This window comes from Python bivittatus, unplaced genomic scaffold (genome assembly GCF_059951505.1).
Source record: "Python bivittatus isolate LINGU-HERP-01145 unplaced genomic scaffold, Pbiv_v1 ctg000560_np1212, whole genome shotgun sequence".
Classification (NCBI taxonomy): Eukaryota; Metazoa; Chordata; class Lepidosauria; order Squamata; family Pythonidae; genus Python; species Python bivittatus.
Window position 1 is genome coordinate 3,392,518 of NW_028277083.1, and position 22,384 is coordinate 3,414,901.

At 42.7% G+C, this 22,384-nt stretch overlaps 2 protein-coding genes across 2 annotated transcripts in view; one reads left to right on the forward strand and one right to left on the reverse strand.

The window, feature by feature from the left end:
• Positions 1 to 1,197: 1,197 nt before the first annotated feature.
• Positions 1,198 to 22,384, reverse strand: part of GNA12 (G protein subunit alpha 12) — a 50,935-nt gene continuing 29,748 nt past the window's right edge. Inside the window, exon 5 of the mRNA XM_088147765.1 lies at positions 1,198 to 22,000. Within this exon, the coding sequence (XP_088003891.1) occupies positions 21,431 to 22,000 (570 nt within the window). The 3' untranslated portion in view covers positions 1,198 to 21,430. The remainder of the gene's footprint in view (positions 22,001 to 22,384) is intronic.
• On the forward strand, positions 3,291 to 9,986 carry AMZ1 (archaelysin family metallopeptidase 1). Its single transcript, XM_007436071.3, has 6 exons — positions 3,291 to 3,669; positions 4,255 to 4,422; positions 5,308 to 5,436; positions 6,807 to 6,973; positions 8,161 to 8,337; positions 9,417 to 9,986. The coding sequence occupies exons 1-6, from the start codon at positions 3,291 to 3,293 to the stop codon at positions 9,984 to 9,986; spliced, it is 1,590 nt and encodes a 529-aa protein (XP_007436133.1).

Consider the following 22,384-nt stretch of genomic DNA (forward strand, 5'->3'; position numbering starts at 1 on the left):
TCCACCAGAAGCAAGTCACCTACGCCACCCCGCTTTCAAAGTATCTGGATGAGGCACAAATTCACCCTAAATGTGCACAACAAACTAGGGAGCATTGGTCTCCAGGCAGGGCATCTGACTCCCTGGATGAAGAGCTGTTTACTTCCTAAAAATGATTTGTCCGTGTAGGAGAAGTTTGAAGAAAGATTCATGTGTCAGCTCCCGGTGGGCAAGTAGGACTAGTTTAATCTGCCTTTTCTGGCTTTGCAATGGGCTCGCTCTCACACTTCTGGGTGCGATGCATGTTACGAAGAGGCGTTAGGAGGGGACGAAATCTGGGTTCAAATTCTGACTCTGCCTTGGAAGTTCCTGAATGTTATTTATTTATTTATTTATTTAGTGGATTTGTCCCCGCCCATCTCCCCACAATGGGGGACCCTGGGCGGTTTACATCAAATTAAAATCATAAATACATAATTAAAAGTTATAAAAAGAGAACCACACTTGTGTGGGCAGACCTCCTCCTTCTTACTCCTACCGCCAATACTCTGAAGGCAGGCCAGAGGAAATGTAGACTAGGATAAATAAATTGGAGTAAAACTGAATCTGAAAATGATGATTAAGGTGTCTTTTTGGGGAAGCAAGAAATAAAAGGAACTAGGATGGAAAACCTTCTCAGCCACAGGTTCTGGGGGAGGCAGGAAATAGAGGAACTAGGATGAAAAACCTTCTCGGTCTGTAGGAAACGAAAGCATTAAAATAGAAGCCATTTGTTCCCGTTCTTCCCAAGCAAAGCCAACTTCCTTTTACTCCTGTCCTGCAAAAGGCAGAGAACCCCAGGAACAATTCAGGACCCACGTTTTGCCCCTTCCAAGGCTTCAAGCAAGCTTTTGCTATGAATGCTGGAATGTAAGATTTTTTTCATTGTTACATAAAACTTGTGCCTCTGTACAGGGTATGTTTGGGCATACAGGTACCCAGGTCAACACCTGAGGAGTCTGGGCTGCTGTAGCCTAGTCAGTCTCATCGTGCTTTGACAGATTTTATTTAACCATGGTTTGTCGACCATACCCCAGTTGGCTGGATTCACACAACACACGAGGTCAAAACTAAATAAGGTACATTATGGTATGGCATAATACGTGACTCCAGTCTATTATTCTCTGTCAACTTCTGCACAAATCAAACGTTGGTAGAGGAAAGCAAAAACAGAAACAGTTGTCGTCAGGACAGCCCTGAATTTATTTATTAAGCAAATTGATATAGCCACCCATCTCACCGAAGCGACTCTGGGCAGTGTACAACAGTCAGATAAAAAGACAAATCTATTCTACCTCTTATTCAGCAAAGAGGCTTTACATGAAGCCAGTGTTTCACTGAAACCAGGTTTTAGCTCCTGATCAAAAGTGAGCTGATAATGCAACCTTTAAAATGCTCCACGGCCCATCAATTTCACACAATCGCACGCAACTCCTTTCAAATGCAAGAATGTCGGAAAATTCCCTACAGGGCTCCAACAGTGCAGCTTATAAAATTATAGACTAGTTTTTCCTAAAATGAAGCAATAGGAAAACACTTATCTGCTGCTTTAGGCATTTGACAGTCATCAGTAGCAAGTCTTCTAGGCTAACAGTCTATGAATTTTCTCCTGATTTATTCTATACGGATGAATTTGAGCTATGATCTGTGCTGGTGGATTCAGCTCATGTTTGAAAGTTTTAATGCTGAAAACAGAAGCATTATAATGATTAAATTCCATTGATTTAAAATGATTGGGCCAATAATAAATACATTAATCTGGGCCTAAATGTCATCCGTTCGTCCAAATGTTCCCTCTACTGGGAATTAAGTGTGGTTTACAGGGAACTTTATGCAGCCAGAAACAAAAAAAATATGGATTTTTCAACACCATTATAACACTTCCATATCAGGACCTTGGATAAAATACTGTTCACGCTACAGAAATGCAGCCTCATTTTACTGGTTACTAGCAACCCAAATGGGACCACATAAAAAACAAGAAAGCCTCATTAACTGGTGCAAGTCACCAAGGACCACTGACAGAATTCATTAAAAGCCTTTTCACCCCCAGCATGTTTAAGCATTACCTTCTCGGCCAAAAAAAATGGAACGCTGGGCTTCAATTTGCTTTGCTGCTCTACCTGGAACCCAATGCTGCTGAGTTGATTTTGTATTTTATTATACTGCAGACGTCTACAGTTATCTCTTCAATATGTGTTTTATCTGGGGACAATGCCGGAGGAAAACAGTTTGTGAGTGGCACAGAACTGTACTTTCAAATAGAATAATTCAGGGACGCTGGGAGTTGCTAAGAAGGAGCTAAGTCGCAAAAGGAATTATTTATGAACCAATGGCTGCAAGTTTCATAAGGGGTAATTTGGAGGTATTTGGCAGGATAGCAATATCTTATTTGAGGAAGGAAGTCCAGTCGGATATTCTGGAGCAGGACAACGCTGGGGAAGAACAAGGAGGTGGAGGGTCAATACTTCCAGAGTTGAGAAAATACAAATTACTAATTTTTAGTAGTCTCTAGAATTCCTGGAACTTTCCATTATGTGGGCAGAAAGTTGTGGCAGGGCTAAACGTGAAATGTGGCGTGGACTAGCCCACCAATATTCAAGTTGTGTTTGGGTTGGTCTTCACGGGAGGCATTATGACATTCTACATTTTCTTTGCTCTACTGGAAAAAAGGTTTAAAGTGGAATCCAATTCAGTTCCAAGCTGTGACTGCATACATTCAATTTCATTTTAGCTATTGTTCCACCAACCAGAACTACCAGATTCCAAGCAATCTTGAAAACAGAATGTAAAACAGTCATTGTCCCTTACTTAGCTGTTCCTTCTATAGCCAATGATTAAATGTTTAGGCGTGAGTCTAACACCTAAAAATACAGTCCCTATCTGCAACTATTTGCCCTGCTTATTTGTGTTATCACTTCAACAAGGAACTGAGATTTAATCCAAACCAGTCCTTTTTAGCAGAATTTCATTCTTCTCAATGAAAGAACTGAGCATGAGAAGCTTCTGATCTATCATGGAGTGTGCATGAAAGACAAAGCAGATGTAACTCTCCTATAGTTTGTTTCATAATCTATCCATAATAATCCAGATATATACATAGTTCTTGAACTATGATTAGAAACATACTTGGATCACACTTCCATAAAAAAGGCTCAGGAGAAGCGGTTTCATTATTTCTGAACCCTTCCCCAGTTCCCTGAAAAGCGTGGGATTTCTAGGCAGCTTCACAGAATGGAGAGCCCCTTTATAACCTTCACCAAGGGCAAAGCATGGGTAATAAGGTTAACCTCGGGCTCCTCTCTTTGCAGAAGGCAACTCCTTCCAACCAGAGTTGGTGGTCAGCAATGTTGCAGTGCAGACATGCTCAGGAGTTCAGCTTTGGGCCCCGGGCACTGAAGGATGCTCTGATTTCAACAGATCCTGCCCTGCAGGAGCTCTACGCTAAAGCCTTCTCCAGCACCGAGAAGCTCTTCCTGTCGGAAGCTTATAACCCTCGCCGGACCCTCTTCTGCAGCTTGTTCATCAGGACAGCCTTCGACTGGATCCTCAGCCACCCAGATGCCCCCGAGGACTTTGAAACCTTTTACTATGCTTTGCTGAAGAAAAAGCAACGATTCTGTCGCAAGCACATATATCTGCAACCCATAGGTAACTTGTTGGATTTGGAAGAGGGTGGGGGACCACGTGACGGAGCAAGGAGGGTGCCCTGCCTGCCTTCTTTGGCAATAGCACCTTCCTTAGGGCAGCACTTAGCAAGGAGACTCAACTCCTGGGTATTCCTCAGGAGTCAGAGCCAACGGGGTTCCCCAACCTCCTGTAAATCTCCACCAGGGCCAACAGAACCTCTGGAATTAAGACATGTAGCCCCGTCCGTATTTTCCCACATCCATTTTCTCATACGGCTTTGACTCCTGTATGGTCAACATCTGAGATGTTGCCACATGGCTCTCTAAACCCATGGAAATGGGCTTTTTTCATTTTGCAGGCCAATGCTTTTAATTACCTGGAGAGCAGCTCTTAAACACTTTTCCACTCCCCCCACCCCCCACAGCAAAGCAAGAATTTCCTGGATAAGATCAATACTGCTTAAATGGCCACAATGCCGCGTAGACCCACAGAATGTCCCCCACTTTCTTGTGTATCTTCATCCACAGGAAAACGTGGCCCCTTCCCCCCTGCCCCAGTCAGCACGGGAAAATGCATGAAAATGTCACTTGATGCTTCTGTTCCCAGACCTAAGTGAAGGCCCCGTTGGAATCTCTCTCCTGGACTCCCTCCGGAGCTGTGTTGAGTCTTTCTTTCTGGGCCTCCGAGTTAAGTGCCTCCCTTCGGTCCCCATCTCTTCCATCCACTGCTGTTACCGTCACAATCAGGATTCAGACAGAGTGCAGCTTCACACAGGTAAGGCGACAGGCGGACGACCTGGGATGGTGGTGGTGGGGTCACCTGGGACTTTAATTCATCTATACGCTCAGCTCCTTCCAGGATATCCCTCTTTTCCACACACAAAGGGCAAAGGAGTGGGATTGAAGCACTGGAGGCCTAATGATTGTATCAACAAGCAGATAAACCGTTGTTCAGATTTTTCCTTTTAGCACGTAATTTTCATCTCTGGGTCATCAGGGAAAGGTGTTGAACTGGACGGGGAACGAGGCGGGGGCATTCCCAGCAGGCCTCCAAAAAGACAAAGGCTTTCTAGATGGGTCCTCTTGAGATACAGATCCTGTCCAGGATGCAGAGAAACACTGCAGTGTATTTGAACAGAAGCATTAAAGAGGCACACCATTAACAAGAATAGCCACCAGTTGGGGAACGGTACTGCTATGCCTCTCCACTCTTCAGCAGGTCCACTATGTTTGGTGGGGTCAGCTTGTGAGTAACAAAGGATCACAGCTGGGATGTTTCCACAGAAGGAGCCGTTCCAAGGGGTCTGAACTTTGCTTTGCTTTTAGTCAGCTGTTGTTGTAACTGGGAGAATTGGGGTCGGTTTAAGCTGTGGTTTGATGCAGTGTGCGAGCTTGGGGACGCTTTGTGGCATGGCTGCTTGCATGACAGAACCACTGAGCTGGGAAGTCTGCAACTGTCATTTGCTAGAACTTGTATCGATTCATTTGGAAGGAGCTGCTGTTTGTATGAAACAGCCTTTTGTTTGAAACATCTGAAGGCAGGGCAGGCTGCACTTCGTGCTGGAAAAAGAGCAAGCACGCTACATCCAATTCTATTACAAAGCAGCGAAGAAAAGCAAGTTTCAGGCATAATTCCACCCTGCCTCTTTTGTTCCTTTAGATGGCATCCTGACCTTTCTGAAGAACAACAAGCCAATGGATGCGCTGTGTGTCCTGGGCCTCACCCTTGCTGACCTCTACCCATGTGAGACGTGGAGTTTCACCTTTGGCAAATTCTTGCCAGGCCAAGGTTTGCTTTATATCCTGCATTCTACTGGGTGTGGGGATGGATCCCCTCTCCAAAGGTTGAGCCCACCTCGTACAAATTGTGCTGTTGGGATGAGGTTTCTGAGATGCAGAGGAACATTCAGAAGCTCTTTCCTACCACACCTGTGGATGAGATCTAAAGAGCTTCAAAACGCGGCTTTCTGCTCCAGTTTTCACCTTACGTGATAATTAGTACTTCGTCAGGCACTAAAATTCCAAAGCGTTCTTAACGTTACAAATGCTGGTCTGGAGATCCCTGTAGAAAAGGTTGTATAGATTAGAGAATATGGGCTGGTGGACCATCTCAGTTCTCCACTTGAGACTTTGGAGGACTGGTGTTGGCCATGGCAAATCTTTTGGCCACAGAAATCTGTGAAAGGGGACAAAACAGAACACCTGGACAATGTCTTTCCAACGCTTTCCTAGCTGACTAGCAACGCTTTCCTCCTGAAACCACCATTCCACCAATTCCTCAAGACCCTTCAAGGGGTGCCCCTTTCTTCTCTTCCATTTCTCCCAGGAGCTCATTCATCATACATTCCATCCATTTTCATTCTAAACAGCTGGAAACAAAAGCCCCCGCGACTCAGTTAGCTTCCATTATCCTGGCCCTTCTCTCCCTGTTGTTCACTCTCACGCTACCAAAACTCCTTCAGCAGGGGATGTTAACTGAAAGGTGAAGCCAGATCCGAAAGACAGTGGACCACTGAATCCCTTCCCCCCCCCCAAATATATTTTTAAATGGCATTAACCATGGTTATTAGAACCAATGGTTCTAAACTCTGCATCCAGAAATCTTGGCAGTTCTTCTGCTATGGAGTAATTCTGTAATCTCCACTAACCTACAGTGTAGTAGGGATGTCTCTGAGGCTTAACTAGACCAGCCCTATCTCCCTTTTTTTATATTGGGCATGGATTATGCTGGCAGAAATGAAAGATTAAAAACAATTTTTTTAAAATACTTTATTACAATTTTAAATGTTTATCTAGCCTTGCTCAAGACTTGATTCTGCTATTTTACATTGCCTGATCCTTCTTTGTTTCTACTTTTTGCTTATTCCTGGCCTGTAAGCAGAAATGTCCTTAAAGGGGCAAGCTAAAAATCTTATCAATGAAGCTGACGTTAATCGGCTGTGATAATCTTTAATTCCATTGTGCATGGAATTATCTTGTGGCTCATCCTGTAAAACGTATCCTAATGCTGGAAATGGATTTAAAATTTCCAAGGGCAAAATTTTAAAGCAGATGGTTCAACTTTGCACAGGAAAACTGTCCTCGGTTGTGCGCATAGGAGATGACACACCGTGTGGAAACGGGACCATCCCTTCTCACCCGGGTTTCCTCTCTCCATAGAAGTTGGTGTCTGTAGCTTTGCCAGATTTTCCAGCGACTTCCCCCAGGTGGGTTGCACCACATTAACTCCATCTCCACGGCGACAGGAAGCTCATGATGAAGAAGTCGAACTAACCAGAAAGCAGACGTTGTTGTTCAACATGCTGGAAATGCTTCAGTGCTGCAAGGTGAGATGCGTGTGGTCCAGTGTCTGTACCAAAATGGTAAGAGACATGCTTTTTTGTACACTTCTCATGCTTCCAGTTGAAAAGATCTCGGCAATGAGACCTGCTGGAAGAACTTTCTGAGGTTTGGAGTCATTTTTAGGCAAGGCAGAAGGGGACGATGGACTATTTGGAGAAGGTACCTCAAAGGCTGAGCAAGTGTATCCGGAAAGCCAATGAAACCCTGATCTTAAGGTGGTTCAGAATTAGTCAAGAAGTCAATAGCTGTAGGAGGTTCTACAGGCACTTCTCACCCTTTGATAATGTATTTGCACGATGATGAATTAACATTATTTGGAAAGCTTATTTATAAGACACGTTAGTGGTCTTTCGGACTAGCGCAAACAAGAGCGGCCGTTTGCAGAGGTAATATTAACCTAGGAATCTCTATGGGAAGAGCAAACAATGACCAATCTGTCTGAATTTCCCATTCAGCAGTCTGACACTTATTTGTCTGCAAAAGACCTCTGGCTTCTTTCTAGCGTAACCAGTTCTGTGAGGGTAATCCAGTTTCAGCTGAAATGTATATGAAAAACATGTTCCTGCAAGGCACACCACGTGCTATTTGAGCGTTTTATATACCAGGCCTCCCACTGCAATTTTAACTATTGTAACTCTCACCCTGAGATGAGTTTCTTTTTATTTATTTAGAAAAGGTATAGGTCACCTACTTCCTTAATACCTCTCTTACGCTTCCATAGCATTTCACAACAACAGTTTGGGGAGTGACCACATGGCACTTCCTGGACTTTATGGTAGTGGAATATTATTGCAGCAGTCATTTGTTTAAACGCTGCCTCACGTTAAAAAGAAACGTCCATGCAGAAAGATAAAATGCCAGAATGACAGGAAGATTTTTGCGTAGGCATGCTCGTATTCCATATGTAGGCAATTTCAGACTTGGGGATGGGCGAAACCTACGAAATTCATCATTTCGAGCTCTCAGAATGGCCTGGAATGGCCGTCATTCCATGCTTTTCTGCCCAGCTGGAGCAGCTCTTCAAAACGCCCAAATGGGAGGATGTGAAGGTTTGAAAAAGTAAAGATATCACCAGTAATAGGAAGACAGAACAAAGCAAAGGAAAATGAACCCCAGGTGGGGAAAGAATTGCAAGTTCAACTTTATTTATTCCTAGTTTTTCATATGCAAGGTCACGTGCCACGAGATATGTCATCTGATAGGCTTGGGGAATTGCCGTTGGCTCCAGTGCATCATGCAAGGTGCTCTGAGCTTGGACGAAGTGCTGCTGCGGCCGCTAGAACCCTGCCCGATATGCCTTCGGAAGCTGCAGTACGTTGTGGGTTTCAAACTCATTGAGCGCTACAGGGTAAGCATCTCGAGATGGTACGGTCCTTCTTCTGTAGGCAAAGCCCAGCTCTCCCCTGATGAGCAGAAGAATCCTCACCAGAGGAGCTGAGACCCAAACAGCAGACATGAGTGAGCCCAGGGATGTGTTATCAGGGGACAGAGATTCCTCATAATTACTGACATTTTGTCCCTAGACTCAGCTTGGGTATCTGCAGCCATCTTCCATTCCAACCAAATTAGGCACTCAATCGAGACTAGAGGAACCAACTTTCGGGTGGAGGGAAACGCCCAGAGCAACTAGCAGGGGTTCTTTGCCTCCTGCTTGCTGTCTGAAATGGCAACACAGGAGGGAAAAGGCATTCAGGGTTGGAAAGGGGCAGGAAGAAAGCTAATTTAGAGCCAGTTTTCACAGCTATAGTTCATCCAAGCTGTGATCAAGACTGTTCAGGTAGCCCCACAAAATGGACTCTGGCTATGTAATATTTAGAGCAGTGTTTCTCAACCTTGGCGACTTTAAGACACGTGGACTTCAGCTCCCAGAATTCCCCAGCCAGCCATGCTGGCTGGGGGATTCTGGGAGTTGAAGTCCATGCGTCTTAAAGTTGCTAAGGTTGAGAAACACTGATTTAGAGCAATCCAGCCCTGTCTGCAGCTTGGTTTAGAGATTGTGTGGCGGACTCCCTGTTTGAGGTTGCCACTGAAGGTTTTCATTTGGGCTTAGAACTGAAGTTTCTGGTTTAATTAGAAGCCTGGATTGAATTACTAGCAGAGACCTCCCAATTCTACAATTTGGTAGCTTCGAGTTGGAAATTCTTACGTTATATAACAAATGCCTGGAACTTCCTACTCAACTATCTGACTTCTTTCAGGTTGTAAGAACTTAGCGTGTCCACAGATACTTTCAGAATTATCTTTCTAGTTGTTAAGTCTAGAAAGTTTTTCAAAGGATAAAGGTTGTTAAATTGCTGAATTTTTCGGCTTTTACAAAATTTGGTGTATCTAGGTAGGCGGTGCAGAGAACTGATTATTAGCGCAATGCTGTGGAATGACAACAGAAAGATCCACCTTTGTTTGTTTGGGGGGGGATTTGGGGTACAGAAACTCTACACCTGGATGCAAACAATTTCATCTACCTGGCTCAGCCACGAGTCTTCAGATCTCTCTGTGTCAGAGGACATTTGGCCACACAGTGCAGATTCTGGGATGGGCTGCGAGAACGATTCCGAGGCAATAACCTCGCTCTCGGAGCCTTTGACCCCAGACACTTGCAGCCAAGCAGTGTCCACATTGCAGGATCTCGACCTGGATGAGCAGTCAACTTCTTTGGCCAGTGTTCCAGACCAAGAACAATTGGGTAGCACCCCCAAGCCCTTGGACATGGTCAAGGAATACAAACTATGGCTTCAGATGTGCATTGCAGCTCTTGAAAAGGATGTGTCGGAAGAGGAAATCCAGAAACTGGACCAGACTGTGGATGCTCTGACACGATGGGAGATGTTCACAGGACAGCTGCCTAACACGCGGAAGGATTTACCTTTTACCAGTGACAGTCCTGGGCTGAGGAAAGTTCTGGGAGACAAATTCTCCTCTTTAAGAAGGAAACTTAGCTCCAGAAAATTGGCAAGAGCAGAATCCTCCCCCCATCGTTGGAGGTGGGAAGAAAGTTAGCTCCATGGGACATTTTGCCTGCTTTTAAAAAATGATGGATTAAGTGTGGGTTTTGTTAGTCTTGTTTCTTCTATTATGCCTCTTGTCTTTTCAACTGCAAATTCTTATTGTTTTGTCAGAAAAAGGAACTAAGAATTTTCCAAGTGCAATAAAGTAAGTTTCTTTGGATGAGGCCTGCTCCTATCCTTCCTCCAGTAGTTCCTGGAAAGATGAGCCCCTCTTTAATCTACAGGGGGAGAATATCCTTTGTAGGGATCCAGGTGTAGCCATGGCTCTAGTTTAAATGATGGTGATTTGCAGGTCAAGACAAAATCCCTATCAAATACGGTGAACAGCCACCGTGGAAAACACAAATGCAAACAGCTCTGCAGAAGACAGCTTTACATGTTTATGTAATCATCCTGCAAGTTATATAATACTTGATTTTTGAAAGCGTGCACTTGGGTGAGGAGCAAACTCCATGTTGCATAGCATTCTCAGTTTGAGAAAAAGGAGTGGAGAAGAACCCCATTATTCTGCTCTCTTCTGCCAGTTGCATCCGATTTTCTACCTGTTACCATTCCTAGCAAATTCAAATTTGTTTTCCAGAAAATGCCACCCCTACCCTGAACTTCTGTGGGACAGGAGAGAGGTTCTGGAAGAAGTGGGACATTGTTAGGGGCATTCATCTAGCCCTTTGCTTAACTGTTGGCACTCAAAAACGTGGCTTGAAAAGCAGACTTCTCCCTCTGCTCCCACAATGAAGCCTTTAATTTTATATAGCCGTTTTAGAATTCCAGGTCTACAAGGGATCTTGTCTCCCATCTCCCTACTTTGTAATAAACCACAAGTGAGCCTAAAGTACAGAATGCAAGCTTGAAACCAGTTCAGGCCTACCTCAGAAGAACATTGTTTTAAGGACCCTGCTATGAGGTGTAGAATTAGTACTTCTGTAGACGTTGACATAAAACAATGATTTGGGAAAGCCCAAGCTTCTCAATTTTGATTTTGCTACCTGAAGACTTCATAATTAAAATAGCCATATACACGGCTGCTATCATAGACTATATAACAGTCAAAGAGACTTAGACATACATAGGGTCACACTGCACATATATTGTCTGAAAAGAAAATGAGGAATAAGCTTAACTTGAAAAAGGAAGGATCAGTTATCTGCTGGAAACATCTGTTGCCTTCCTTCTCTCAACCCCATGTATCCTTCATGAAAAAGCAGTCAGTCAGACTGACTTAGCCCCATAGCTACTCCCAGTTGATTAAATATAGTTTTAATTGCTTTTGCGACAGACCATAAAACACACATTACACATTCCTGTTTGCCCGTTAAAGAAAAACGGCAAGCCTATCTCTCATTTGGAAAACACCAGGGGCCACTGAGGATCAAGGAAGGCAGGAGAGAAAGAGTATTTTAGAAATAAGCACTTTGATTAGATTTCATTTTAAAAACATCAGCAAGGAACAGAGAAGCAAGAGCAAAAATAAGCCTGCATCTCCCCCATCAGCTAGCGAAAGGGTTTGCAGCACTCCGGAGGTCGCTATAGCAACTGTTTTCCAAGGGAAGAGAATCTATCTGGCACCTCTTTGAAAAACAGCTGCTGGGTCGGGGCTGATGCTCACACTCACACATAGGTATTCACCTCATGCTTTCCCGTAGTTTAATTTGGCCCAGGGCTGAAAATGCCTCTTGTGCATGAGAAGCCAAATACATTTGTTCTTCTATGCAGGTAGTCCTCGTTTAATGACCGTTTGAAGTTCCAACGGTGCTAAAAAGCGACTTATGACTGGTGCCTGAAGTTACATCCGTCACAGCGCGCCCACGGTCACATGATTGCGATCCGGGCGCTTGGCAAACAGCTCGCACTTGCTACAGTTACAGTGTCCTAGGGTCATGTGATTGCCATTTGCGACCTTCCCAGCCGTCTTCCGGCAAGCAAAATCAATGGTGATTCACGCGTGATTCACTTAACGACCGCTGCATAAAAGGTCATAAAAATTGGGTCTGGTCACATGATGATTCACTTAACCACATCACTTAGTGACCTAAATTCCAGTCCCAATTATGGTCACTAAGTGAGGACTACCTGTACTGCAAAAGCTGGCTCTAGCAAGGGGCACAACGAAAGCATGTAGGGTATGCTGGACATGACCCATAGTCGGAGCAGAAGAGGTCAGAGCCATAAGCCCTAGATCCTTCTTCCCAGAGCTAGGGAAAGATTATCCAAACAGGAAAGAGCCAGCACCCTGCTGCCCGAGAGGCGAGCTTTTGGACAGCACTCCCAAGTGCACCAAGAATGACCCAGGCTTCCAGTCACCCCTAATATCAAAGATCAGAAGAGCTGAGCAGAACGACCACAAATACGCTCTCCCTATAATCAAAGCAAAGTCATGAGCTTACAGCTATCCCAGCCTCTTAATTTCTAAAACCCATAAAAAGCCTTTCAGTTCTACTACCCGATTTCACGAGGCTACAGAGCAGCAGCACTGTAGCCCCAGGAAGGAGACAGAATTTGCTGATACTGATGAGACATCTGAGAGCAGATGGTAGGCTGAAACAGAAATAAAAATAAAGATAATAATAAAGATCCAGGCAAACTACCTGTAGCCACAAGGGATCTCTAAAACAAAGGTAAGAAAGAATTGCAGAGGGAATTTATGTATCCATGGGCCAGCAGAGAAAAGGGAGGGAAATCTAGTTGCCTCAACATGCTTTGCACTAAGTCCAGATGAAGAAATAGGCTTGGTTTGCAGACTGCACTAAGCCATGGTTAAACTGAGTTATTGAATAAACCAACATTGCTGAGATTACAGAACACGGGGAACCAACAAAGGCATGAAACCAAACCAATCTGGGAATAGCTGGGTAGGAATGAAACACATCATTTTGTCAATATTCCCTGTTTTTTTATTGGGACATTTCTCAGCATGATGTCTTCCAGATACATCGGTCTAGAATGCCACAGTCCAGCATGCTCAATAAACCAAGGTTGATGGGAACAATTCTTCAGTACCTTTGGAATAGCCCATACTGAGGCTTCGCTTCCTTCACTATCAAACGGCACTCATTTCGCGGCTTGCCATCCACCCAACTAAAATTCATGGAGGTTGACTTTTAAGGGGTATGTTTGCGAAGCTCTGAGCTACAATACGTGGGAACTCTCAAAGAATAAAGAAGGGTTTCTAATGGGAAGTCTTAGTGCTGTGTTTATCCGATGTTGAGAAAAAAAACAACCCTCAAAGCAGCGTAGATGTCATGACAAACATTTCACAGCTGACTAGAATACAAAAAACTACCTTCTGAGTCAGTTGGAAGCAAAAGTAATCCAAAAATTGCAAACCCATCGTTGCCGTTAGATGAGTTTTTCCTTTTTTTAAAAAAACAAAACTGTTTCCACTTCAAGCTCATGAGTTAAACAAATAGCTGAGATATTTCAAGGAAGGACGATCAAGTTTAATCCTACAAAACTCCAAGCTTCATTATATGGGGGTGGAGGGAGAGAGCCGTGGTTGAATTGTTTTACCCGTCCTCCGCTATGGGATTTTTTTAGAGTAACGAACGGTGCGTATGGAAATCTTCACCGTTAACCGATAGGACGGGGAAGAGGGATTAGGCCTTTCAAACTAAGCTGGGACCCTTATTCAGAATCTATCCAATTATCACAGCGTTGCTCAGGCAGAGTTCACAGGCAATTTTATAAATTGCTTCCAAGCAAGAAGGGTTGAGTTCGGAAGCTCTGGCACAAATCTGTTCGGGCAGAAGTTGACCAAAGAGGACAGCAGTGTTGAACCAATCTTGGTTGGACAGAGGTCTCACTGGGATGTCAGGAAGTTGGCCATTTCTAAAGATTCTAGACCAGTGTTTCTCAACCTTGGCAACTTGAAGACGTGTGGACTTCAACTCCCAGAATTCCCCAGCCAGCATAGCTATGCTGGCTGGGGGAATTCTGGGAATTGAAGTCCACACGTCTTCAGGTTGCCAAGGTTGAGAAACACTGTTCTAAACCATAGGAAAGAAGCTATCTGCATTAATCTATCCTGGTCACCCTGTGTAGCCAGATATAGGAGGAATGTGAATGCTGACAGATTTTATCAAATTTGCATTTTGCTTGTAGACTGGCAGCTTGCCACAAGCTATAAGGCATCAACATTTTCACAGTGACCATGGAAGCAGACGAGGGGTCACCAATAAAACCGAGAAGCCAGCTTTTTCAACAGTTGTAGGACATAATCTCCTGCTGCTTTCATGTTACTCTTTTATTAGGTATTTTTGTCTGAAGTCTAATGCCTGTAGATTATTCTAACATGTTGGCCTCTGGCTAAAATAAAGAATTGCTCACTGGGGCGGCGGCGGAAGCATCCAATTGAAAGAATAGCCAAAGGGAACAATGTGTGCTGGCTGGGGAATTCTGGGTGTTGAAGTCCACCCGTCTTAAAAACACTACAGCACACCAATTATTTGCCAACCTTGGCAAATTCCAGATGTGTGGACTTCAACACCCAGAATTCTTATCAATGGCCCTGTGGGCTGTGGCATTCTGGGAGTTGAAGCCCACACATTTAGAAATTGCCCCGGTTGGGGAACACTGCAGTTAGATGGTGCTAAATCCTTCACATAGCATTCTTGTTCTTTTATTACGACCACAATTAGGTATGGGAAGAGAAAGGAGGAGGCCCTCCAGATTCACATCTCCCCCATCTGTTCAACCCATTAATATACAGATTTACACATTTCACTGCATATGAAACTCACATTCATTCTGCAAACAGATGGTCACGATGTGTTCAGACAGAGAGACAGAATTAAAGTGCGGCATTTGTCTCACCACGTGACTATCTCTATTCCTTTTTTTTTTTTTTAAAGCTATTAACTGCCTTTGGGCGCTCTAGGCAGAAAGGCAGAATACAAATTACGCTCAGCCAATTGAGAATTGTTCTAAGTTTTCTTTCACAGAAGTGCCACAAGCACAGAAATGGAGAGAGGGGCACAATGTGCCAGATATAATATTTGAGTCAAAAGCATTGCACGCTAGTATTCAGAAAAGGGCTAGGGTGAGCAACCTACTGCTTCCCACTCACAGCACTTAAAGTTGTCAAAAGTCTAGAAGAGAAAGCCACTTCATAAGAAAAGGGGCAGAAATGTAGGTCACCCTGTACATCCAATAATAGAAAATGACTTAACCGATGCCATCAGTGGAATCCAGTGAAACACCTCCAAATTGAGAAGATTTCTGGCTGCAACGCCAGCTACCGAAATGCTAGAAGTCAGAGTTGGACAGGTCAAGAGGTCTTCAATACCTCTGCTCGCTCATCTGCGGATCAGTGGAACTCACTAACACGAATATTATACTGCCATACGTAATCTATCTTTAATCGCATTAGGCTATGGGCCACAGTACTTTCCTAATGTTTTATTTTCATTAAACATACAAACCACGCTCAAATCATTTTCCTACTCAAGTCAATAACAGTGTAATTATAGTGACCGCTGCTCAATTGCAAACATTCACAAAGCCACTTCATCTGCAAAGTTGGACCACCTCTTCTTATCGAGTCTGTGCTGAGACAGCTCCTCGAACCCACCCTGGAAACCTGGGATACAGTTCTCTTTTAAACGGCGTCTTCTAAAATAAAATAGTATTTGATGAAAACAGCAGAGGATTTTGTACAACAGATATAATGATGGATATATTAAATAAAATCCGCAGCGCTTATGTATTTTTGTGTATGAGGCCACTAGATACTGTCCCACACATCACAACTGCTGCTCCCTAACAGAATTTAAATTGTTTGGCAGAGTCTAAAGCACAGTAATAACAAATCACATTTTAATGGATTTACAAAATTCGTATATACAAAACAGCTAATTCAAAACTAAGCAGTACATTTTTACACCCCAGTATTATAACAACACACTTTCGTGAAAAGACATTATCATTGTCAAAGAGGCCACAAAAGATCACAGATGCCCTTTTCAATGGGTATAAAAGATAACTATTTAAAAGCACATACAATTCCAGATTGCTATGGCTGTTATGGTACATCTATCTCAATTTGATGACCACAAAATTGAGGCTACGTTGGACTTAGAAAATTAAGGCTTTAACCCATGCCTTTCCTACCCCAAATATTCATTCAAGTTCTTAAGATATCAAATGCTGCATAGGATATTGTTTGAGGCTGAAGACTCAGAAAGTTCTTTAGTTCAGGTTTCTCCAAAGTGGTCAACAGAGACCCCAAGGGTTGACGGGACTATCCAAGGGGTCGATGTTACTATAATATTCATAATACCTTTAGTTAAAGTAGCATTTATTACATTATTTTCGTTAGTAAGTGTTTGGGGGTCGATGAACACTCTTACACTTCATGAAGGGGTCGATGAGCTGAAGAGTTTGGGGATCTCTGCTTTAGATCTTGCTTCACAGCCTCTGGAAGTTACAATTTTGTCTGCCACACAGGTGCAATATGGACTCACCTTACATATTTTCAGCATACTGAAACACCCTGGATGCTTCAAAAGCACAACACGAATGCTAACAAGTGTGCTACAAGATGTATGTGCCATCTTGATGGGCAAGAAGGCGTTTCCAAAAGAATTTGTTAGCTATCATACAAGATGGCTTACAAAGCTAGCCATCTTGCTTGACATCCACTGCTTTCTTAAACTACCAGAGAAGAAGTGCAGTCAGTTTCAGGCAGACCCATGGAGGGGGGAGCTCATCTTTGCCTCAAGTTCAAATCCTGCAAAACTTAAAAACAAAAAAAAGGCCTTAGGCTAGCTGTGCTCAGGGATACCTTGGGACAGAGGCAGAAGTACCATGGATGAAACTATGTCAGGATTGGGTCCTTTATACTGCAGACTGTATAGCAAGGCAGGGCTGGCTTCATTTATTTTGCACACCCAAGTAATATTTTATGCGGAGAAACAAACGTTGATTTCTCCCCACCTCCACAGAACACAAAGAGCTATTTGCTTTTGCTCTTAGAAACCCCAAAGCCTATGCTTAATTACAACATGTCATTTGGTTTCAGGGAAATATATTAATATACCATATATTCCATTCGTTCTCTCAACTCCAAAGAGCACCTAGATCAGATCTTGATAGGCAAGTGGGATTCCACCATTACCGACAAAACTACTATAAAATGCCATTCTATTTTTTTTTGGTCAGAGTCTAAGCTTGGCAGAAATGTTGTACAATAAGAAAGCACTTCTGATTGATCTAAAAAGGACACTGTGAAACAAAGCTGCAAGCTACTTTTAAGGCAGGGTTTCTCAACCTTGGCAACTTTAGGATACGTGGACTTCAACTCCCAGAATTCCCCAGCCAGCCATGCTGGCTGGGGAATTCTGGGAGTTGAAGTCCACGTATCTTAAAGTTGCCAAGATTGAGAAACCCTGCTTTAAGGTATATAGGGCCACAGTGGTTAAGAGTGTCCTTGGGCATGCTTGTAAGAGACACACTACATCAACTTTCAGGAAGTTAATTAGACCTTCTGTATAGCCAAGATCTTTTACACTACATAGGAGAAAGCTTGAATTTGCATGTTCCCATTATAAACAAGGAGGCCAGCTGAATAAAAGATTTATAATGCACGTCCCAGTCGTTACAAGGATGCCAACAGATTGTTTTAAGAAGCAACCCAACCCTTTCTCTAAAGAAAGTCATCAGAACACGTGGTCTTCACTCATGGCATTTTGCTTCAATATGCACAGACTGTCAGTGTTTAAGCGAGAATCCTGGAAAACCTATTTAGAAACCAGATCTTTCCTCCTCCACACTTCCAACAGTAGATTTCTGGCTCACCCCCAGGAAGCTAACCATGGAGGTCAGGGTGTGTGTGTGTGTGTGTGTGTGTGTTTAAACTGGACTGTAGCAAGTTTCAGCAAAATAGGGGCAGTGCGCCAAACCTTAGCTAACTAATCAGCTTGTGGTTGGAAGTTTTTTTTAATTCAGGGAGAAGAATTACTGTACTGGTAAAATAGCAAAAACGTGTGAGGCCAATTCATTCAGCTACCATGTCAGATGGAAAATACATTTTTGTTATCAGACCACAGAAACCAGGTGCAATTTGTTCACTCTGCCTAACTTGGTATAAATGTACAGAATCCTATTCCTGCTTCCTTTATTTCGGAGAGTATACCTGTTAAGTTGGAAACCTGGCAGTCAGTTCCAACAAGATGCTTGCTGTGGGCTGAGAGAATAAATGCCAATCCTGAAACCAGCCTTCTTGCAGCTTCCGTTCCATGAAAAATAAAAAAAAATTCTCACGTTTTCCAAAACCATTATTCCAAAAAGTTTATATTAAACAAATTTTCATGTAAAATCTAGTTGATGTGTATTTTGTCTACATAAGTGCAGACAGACACTGAATTTCCTCTTGGTTCTGGGCCAAGAGGATCAAATACACAGCATTATATGCCTTACAGAGACTTCTTTGGACAAAGGACAAACTGTGCAACTCACTAAAGACTATTTAACTGGTACAAAACATGCAAAGTATAAATTCAAAGTCGATTGTCCTATGTACGACCCATTTCCTGGCTAGTCAGGGTCATTACAATCAAGCACTCTGTCTACAAATCTGGTCCCCCCCCATTTCTCCCTAACTCTACTCGGAAGAAAACAATCTGGGGAGGGGTGGGGGAGGGCAATCAGATGAAAAAGCATTGTGGCTCTGGCAGGAGAAAGAAGAGAGGCAGTGCCTTGATGGCTAAAGATCATATAATGTGACTGCACTGGATTGCAAAAAAAAAATGTTAACCCTGACAATATACAGAAATGTGTACACTGTCAAGTATGATGAGAAGACGTGCTTATGTTATATATGCAAGTGTTATACAGTATAGATTTTTAGGGCTGACTAGCAAGGATCATTTGAGCTGGCCTTTACTGTTAAATATAGCTACCCAAGACTGACCGGGTATACAAATAATGGGGCAACCACAACGAATGACTTTAGATATTAAACATCAATTTCAGTCCTAAAGAGGATGATTACAGCTATGAGAACAATTGTACACTGGTATGGCGAAGGAATAAAAACCTTAACCACGTCCTAAAAACAGTATAAATTGACTGCAAGATCCACTGGGTGGATCAGATTCCGTTTAAGTTATAACTGGCTATCAAAACTTGCTATAATAATTTGTTTCCCCAGCAAGGCTCCGTCACACCACAAGAAGACTCTTATTTGGAATCAAAGGAACGATAGCAGTATATTACATTCGGTAAGCCTTACTTCTATAATAGAAAAAGAATAAGTTTGAGAAATTAGCACCTTATTCTTTAAAAAAAAAACCATTTTAACATGCAACCGGTAGCATAGTTCAGGTTTTAAGTACTCGTAAAGCAGTTTGTGCTACTAGCTGAGACATTTTTAGAAGTCAAGTTAACTGGATAGACCAAGTTTCATCTACACAGAAACTACTGGCAAGGAAATGAGTTAAAATATATACATATGTGCCATTAAGTTATTTCTGAACTTTGCAGAGTTGGGGCCATTTACCATGGCGAGAAACGAATCAGAAGTCTCTGGGTAACTTTTGGATTTTCAAAGGAAGGGTGAATTCAGCATTAGCTCTAATTCTAAAATAAGGTCCAACAGACCATCCAACCATTTTACAGCTTACAAAATTCAGATTCTTGGCAAATGGAAGCATCTTTTAGAAGTCAAGTTAACTGGATAGACCAAGTTTACCATTTAGAAATGGTAAAATCTCTGATTCGAGACATGACAGTGCATCAATAGGTAACCTCTTACACATAGCCTCAAAAAGCTGACCTTTGTGGCTTTTAATGGGTCTATCTTACTTTTACATAAGACCTGGAAACAAATGTGGCCTTCGTTTCTGAGAAACAGCTCGACGTTGCACAAAACATACTACAGCAATGGAAAGTGTGACATGTAGCACATCAAACCAAAACACGCCTATGTAAAGCTGAGTGATCCACACACGGGGGAGAACCTTAGAACTCCTCTAACTGGAAGTCACAAAAGATTTTTAGATTGGCATTACTTGTGCTATAAACACCTAGAGAACTGCCTTGCCTCTGATTGTCCCAAAAGGGCACACGACATTCAGATAATAAGATACAGGAAAGACTAAGCCCTTTGTTTTATTACAAAATATGGTACCAAAGTCACAGTAAACATTTCTTACGTTTAAGATTATCCCTGAATAATGATTATAGAATGGATAAGGCAGGACTTAGTTTGATTAATACATACCTCAGAGGAGACAAAGTGTGAACTATCTGGACACAAAAGAAAGGCACCCATAGTTAAATATAACATTTTAGAATGAAAAAATAAGCTCACATCAATGTTATTCACAGCCTCCTGCAAGTTCACACATACTCTATTCTAGCCTTAAACAGGCAAATTACACGGGACAGTTTATGTTTCTTTAAATGCATTATGACATACATTGGTAAATCCCTATATAATTAAGAATAAACTCAAAGCAAGATCCTTTCTTCCAAACTCAGTGCCTCTGAAACACTGATTTTTAAGAGCAATTCACTATAGTGCTATGGACAGTTGCTCCTTGCCAAGACCTGTCTAAAATTTTTATTAACTTCCATATTAGAGACAGGAAACACTGTCGCACTGAGGGATTTTTTTTTATATAGATCTAATATGAAAACAGAGTTAAAAGATGTTTTAAGGGTTTAAGCACTAGGTGTGTATGTTCATTGTCCTCAGACTGCGTTACTGCTGAAGCTGTGTCCCATCACACAGTAACAATGCCGTGCAAAGCCACGTTCTACCAACCCAGGCTTTGGATAGCTGCTCTGTTTTGATGTGTCTTGCTAAAAAAAGTGTTTTGCTTGCATGACCACTTAAATTCAGTTTACAATTCTGGATTTCTACCTAAGGAAAGCTGAAGAGAGATTCCTTAAACAAGAGCTAGGATAGCCAGTTGGCAAACGCCATCCAAATGTTGGCAAACTTCTGTGTATGCACCTGGCCTATAAACTGATTGTGGAATTATGACAATGTATTACAAGGTATTCTCTAAAAAGAACCATCGATGAAGAAATGAAATATATTACTGAATTCATTATTCAGCACCCAAGACTAGCGAGGCGGACAGGTATGGTAGCTAGCATGTTCTGCATTGTTGCGGAATAAGATTAATTCACACAGAGACCTTTGTTACATTTCCCCACAAAGGTTGGGGCTCGCTTTTCAAAAGCCAAGAGGAAGTTCAGGGTTTAGACAAGAATGTGTTTGCAACAGCCACTTTCTCAGTTGTGTTTTCAGCTAGGCGATTCAGTAGCTCACTTGAACTTCTGTAATTTTTCTGCTTCTGGCTCTTCTGTCCAGCCTTCCTAATGCAAGGAAGGGCATGGATCTTCAGAGAAAAAGATACATGGCAAAACCCATAGTGGTAACAGTTGGGCCTACAACTGATTAGGTTTCCATAAAGAGAAATCCATTTTCATTCACTGCAACATTATATCCTTAAGGTTCTCCTGAAGGATGGTATCCTTGACCGCGTGGAACACAAAGCGGATGTTCTCTGTGTCGATGGCTGTCGTGAAATGATGGAAAAGAGGCTTACTGCGATTTCGCCTCTTTCGATCAAAGCACTGTACCAGATAACGCTGGACGTCTTCCAGACGGTGAGGATCTCCTCTGAAGTCTGAGAAATACTTCTTAATGCTGACATTCTTGACCTTCTCCACAAGGAGGTCCATTTTATTAAGAAATAAAATGATAGAGACGTTAAAAAAGAGCTTGTTGTTGACAATGGTCTCAAAGATATTCATGGATTCCACTAGTCTGTTTGTGCGTCGGTCTTCCATAAGGACCTGGTCGTACTCGCTTGAGGAAACCATAAATAGTATAGATGTTATCCCATCAAAACACTGAAACCACTTTTGGCGCTGAGACCTCTGTCCACCCACATCCACCATTTTGAAAGGAATCTTCTTAATAATGAAGTCATGCTCCACAATCCCTTTGGTTGCTTTTCTAGCCAGCAAGATGTCTTGCTTACTGGGACAATAGTTCTGCAGAAAAAAAATACAGGCAAGTAGGGACATGGTCATACTTCAGAAGGGAATAGTTAGGTCCCCTGAAGGAGAGTCTAGATGTACTGGGGTGGAATGACGATGCTGGAACTGAAGCTGGGAAGAATGAACTAGAGGCCAATCTTGCACAGGCTGCCAAGGGTGGGTGTGTGTCTCTGGTAACCGCTCCCTTTATCTCAGGCTATTTCCACCATTTTTATTTGGTTGTTTGAACTGATTATCAGCAAATTGAATCTGAAGAGTGAATTTCAATAATTTACAAGCCTTCACAGCATCATCTCTGTAACTTTTGAAGTTTTATGTCACACTTTCAACATATGCGATAAAATCCAGAGTTCCTGATAAACTAAGTTTCACTGATGC

Bases quoted from the DNA above. Each gene is read 5' to 3' on its own strand.
- AMZ1 (XM_007436071.3), top strand. From the start codon at position 3,291: ATGGGTAATAAGGTTAACCTCGGGCTCCTCTCTTTGCAGAAGGCAACT. The intron at 4,423-5,307 runs GTAAGGCGACAG...TTGTTCCTTTAG, and splicing joins CAGAGTGCAGCTTCACACAG to ATGGCATCCTGACCTTTCTG. The intron at 6,974-8,160 runs GTGAGATGCGTG...TTCATATGCAAG, and splicing joins AAATGCTTCAGTGCTGCAAG to GTCACGTGCCACGAGATATG.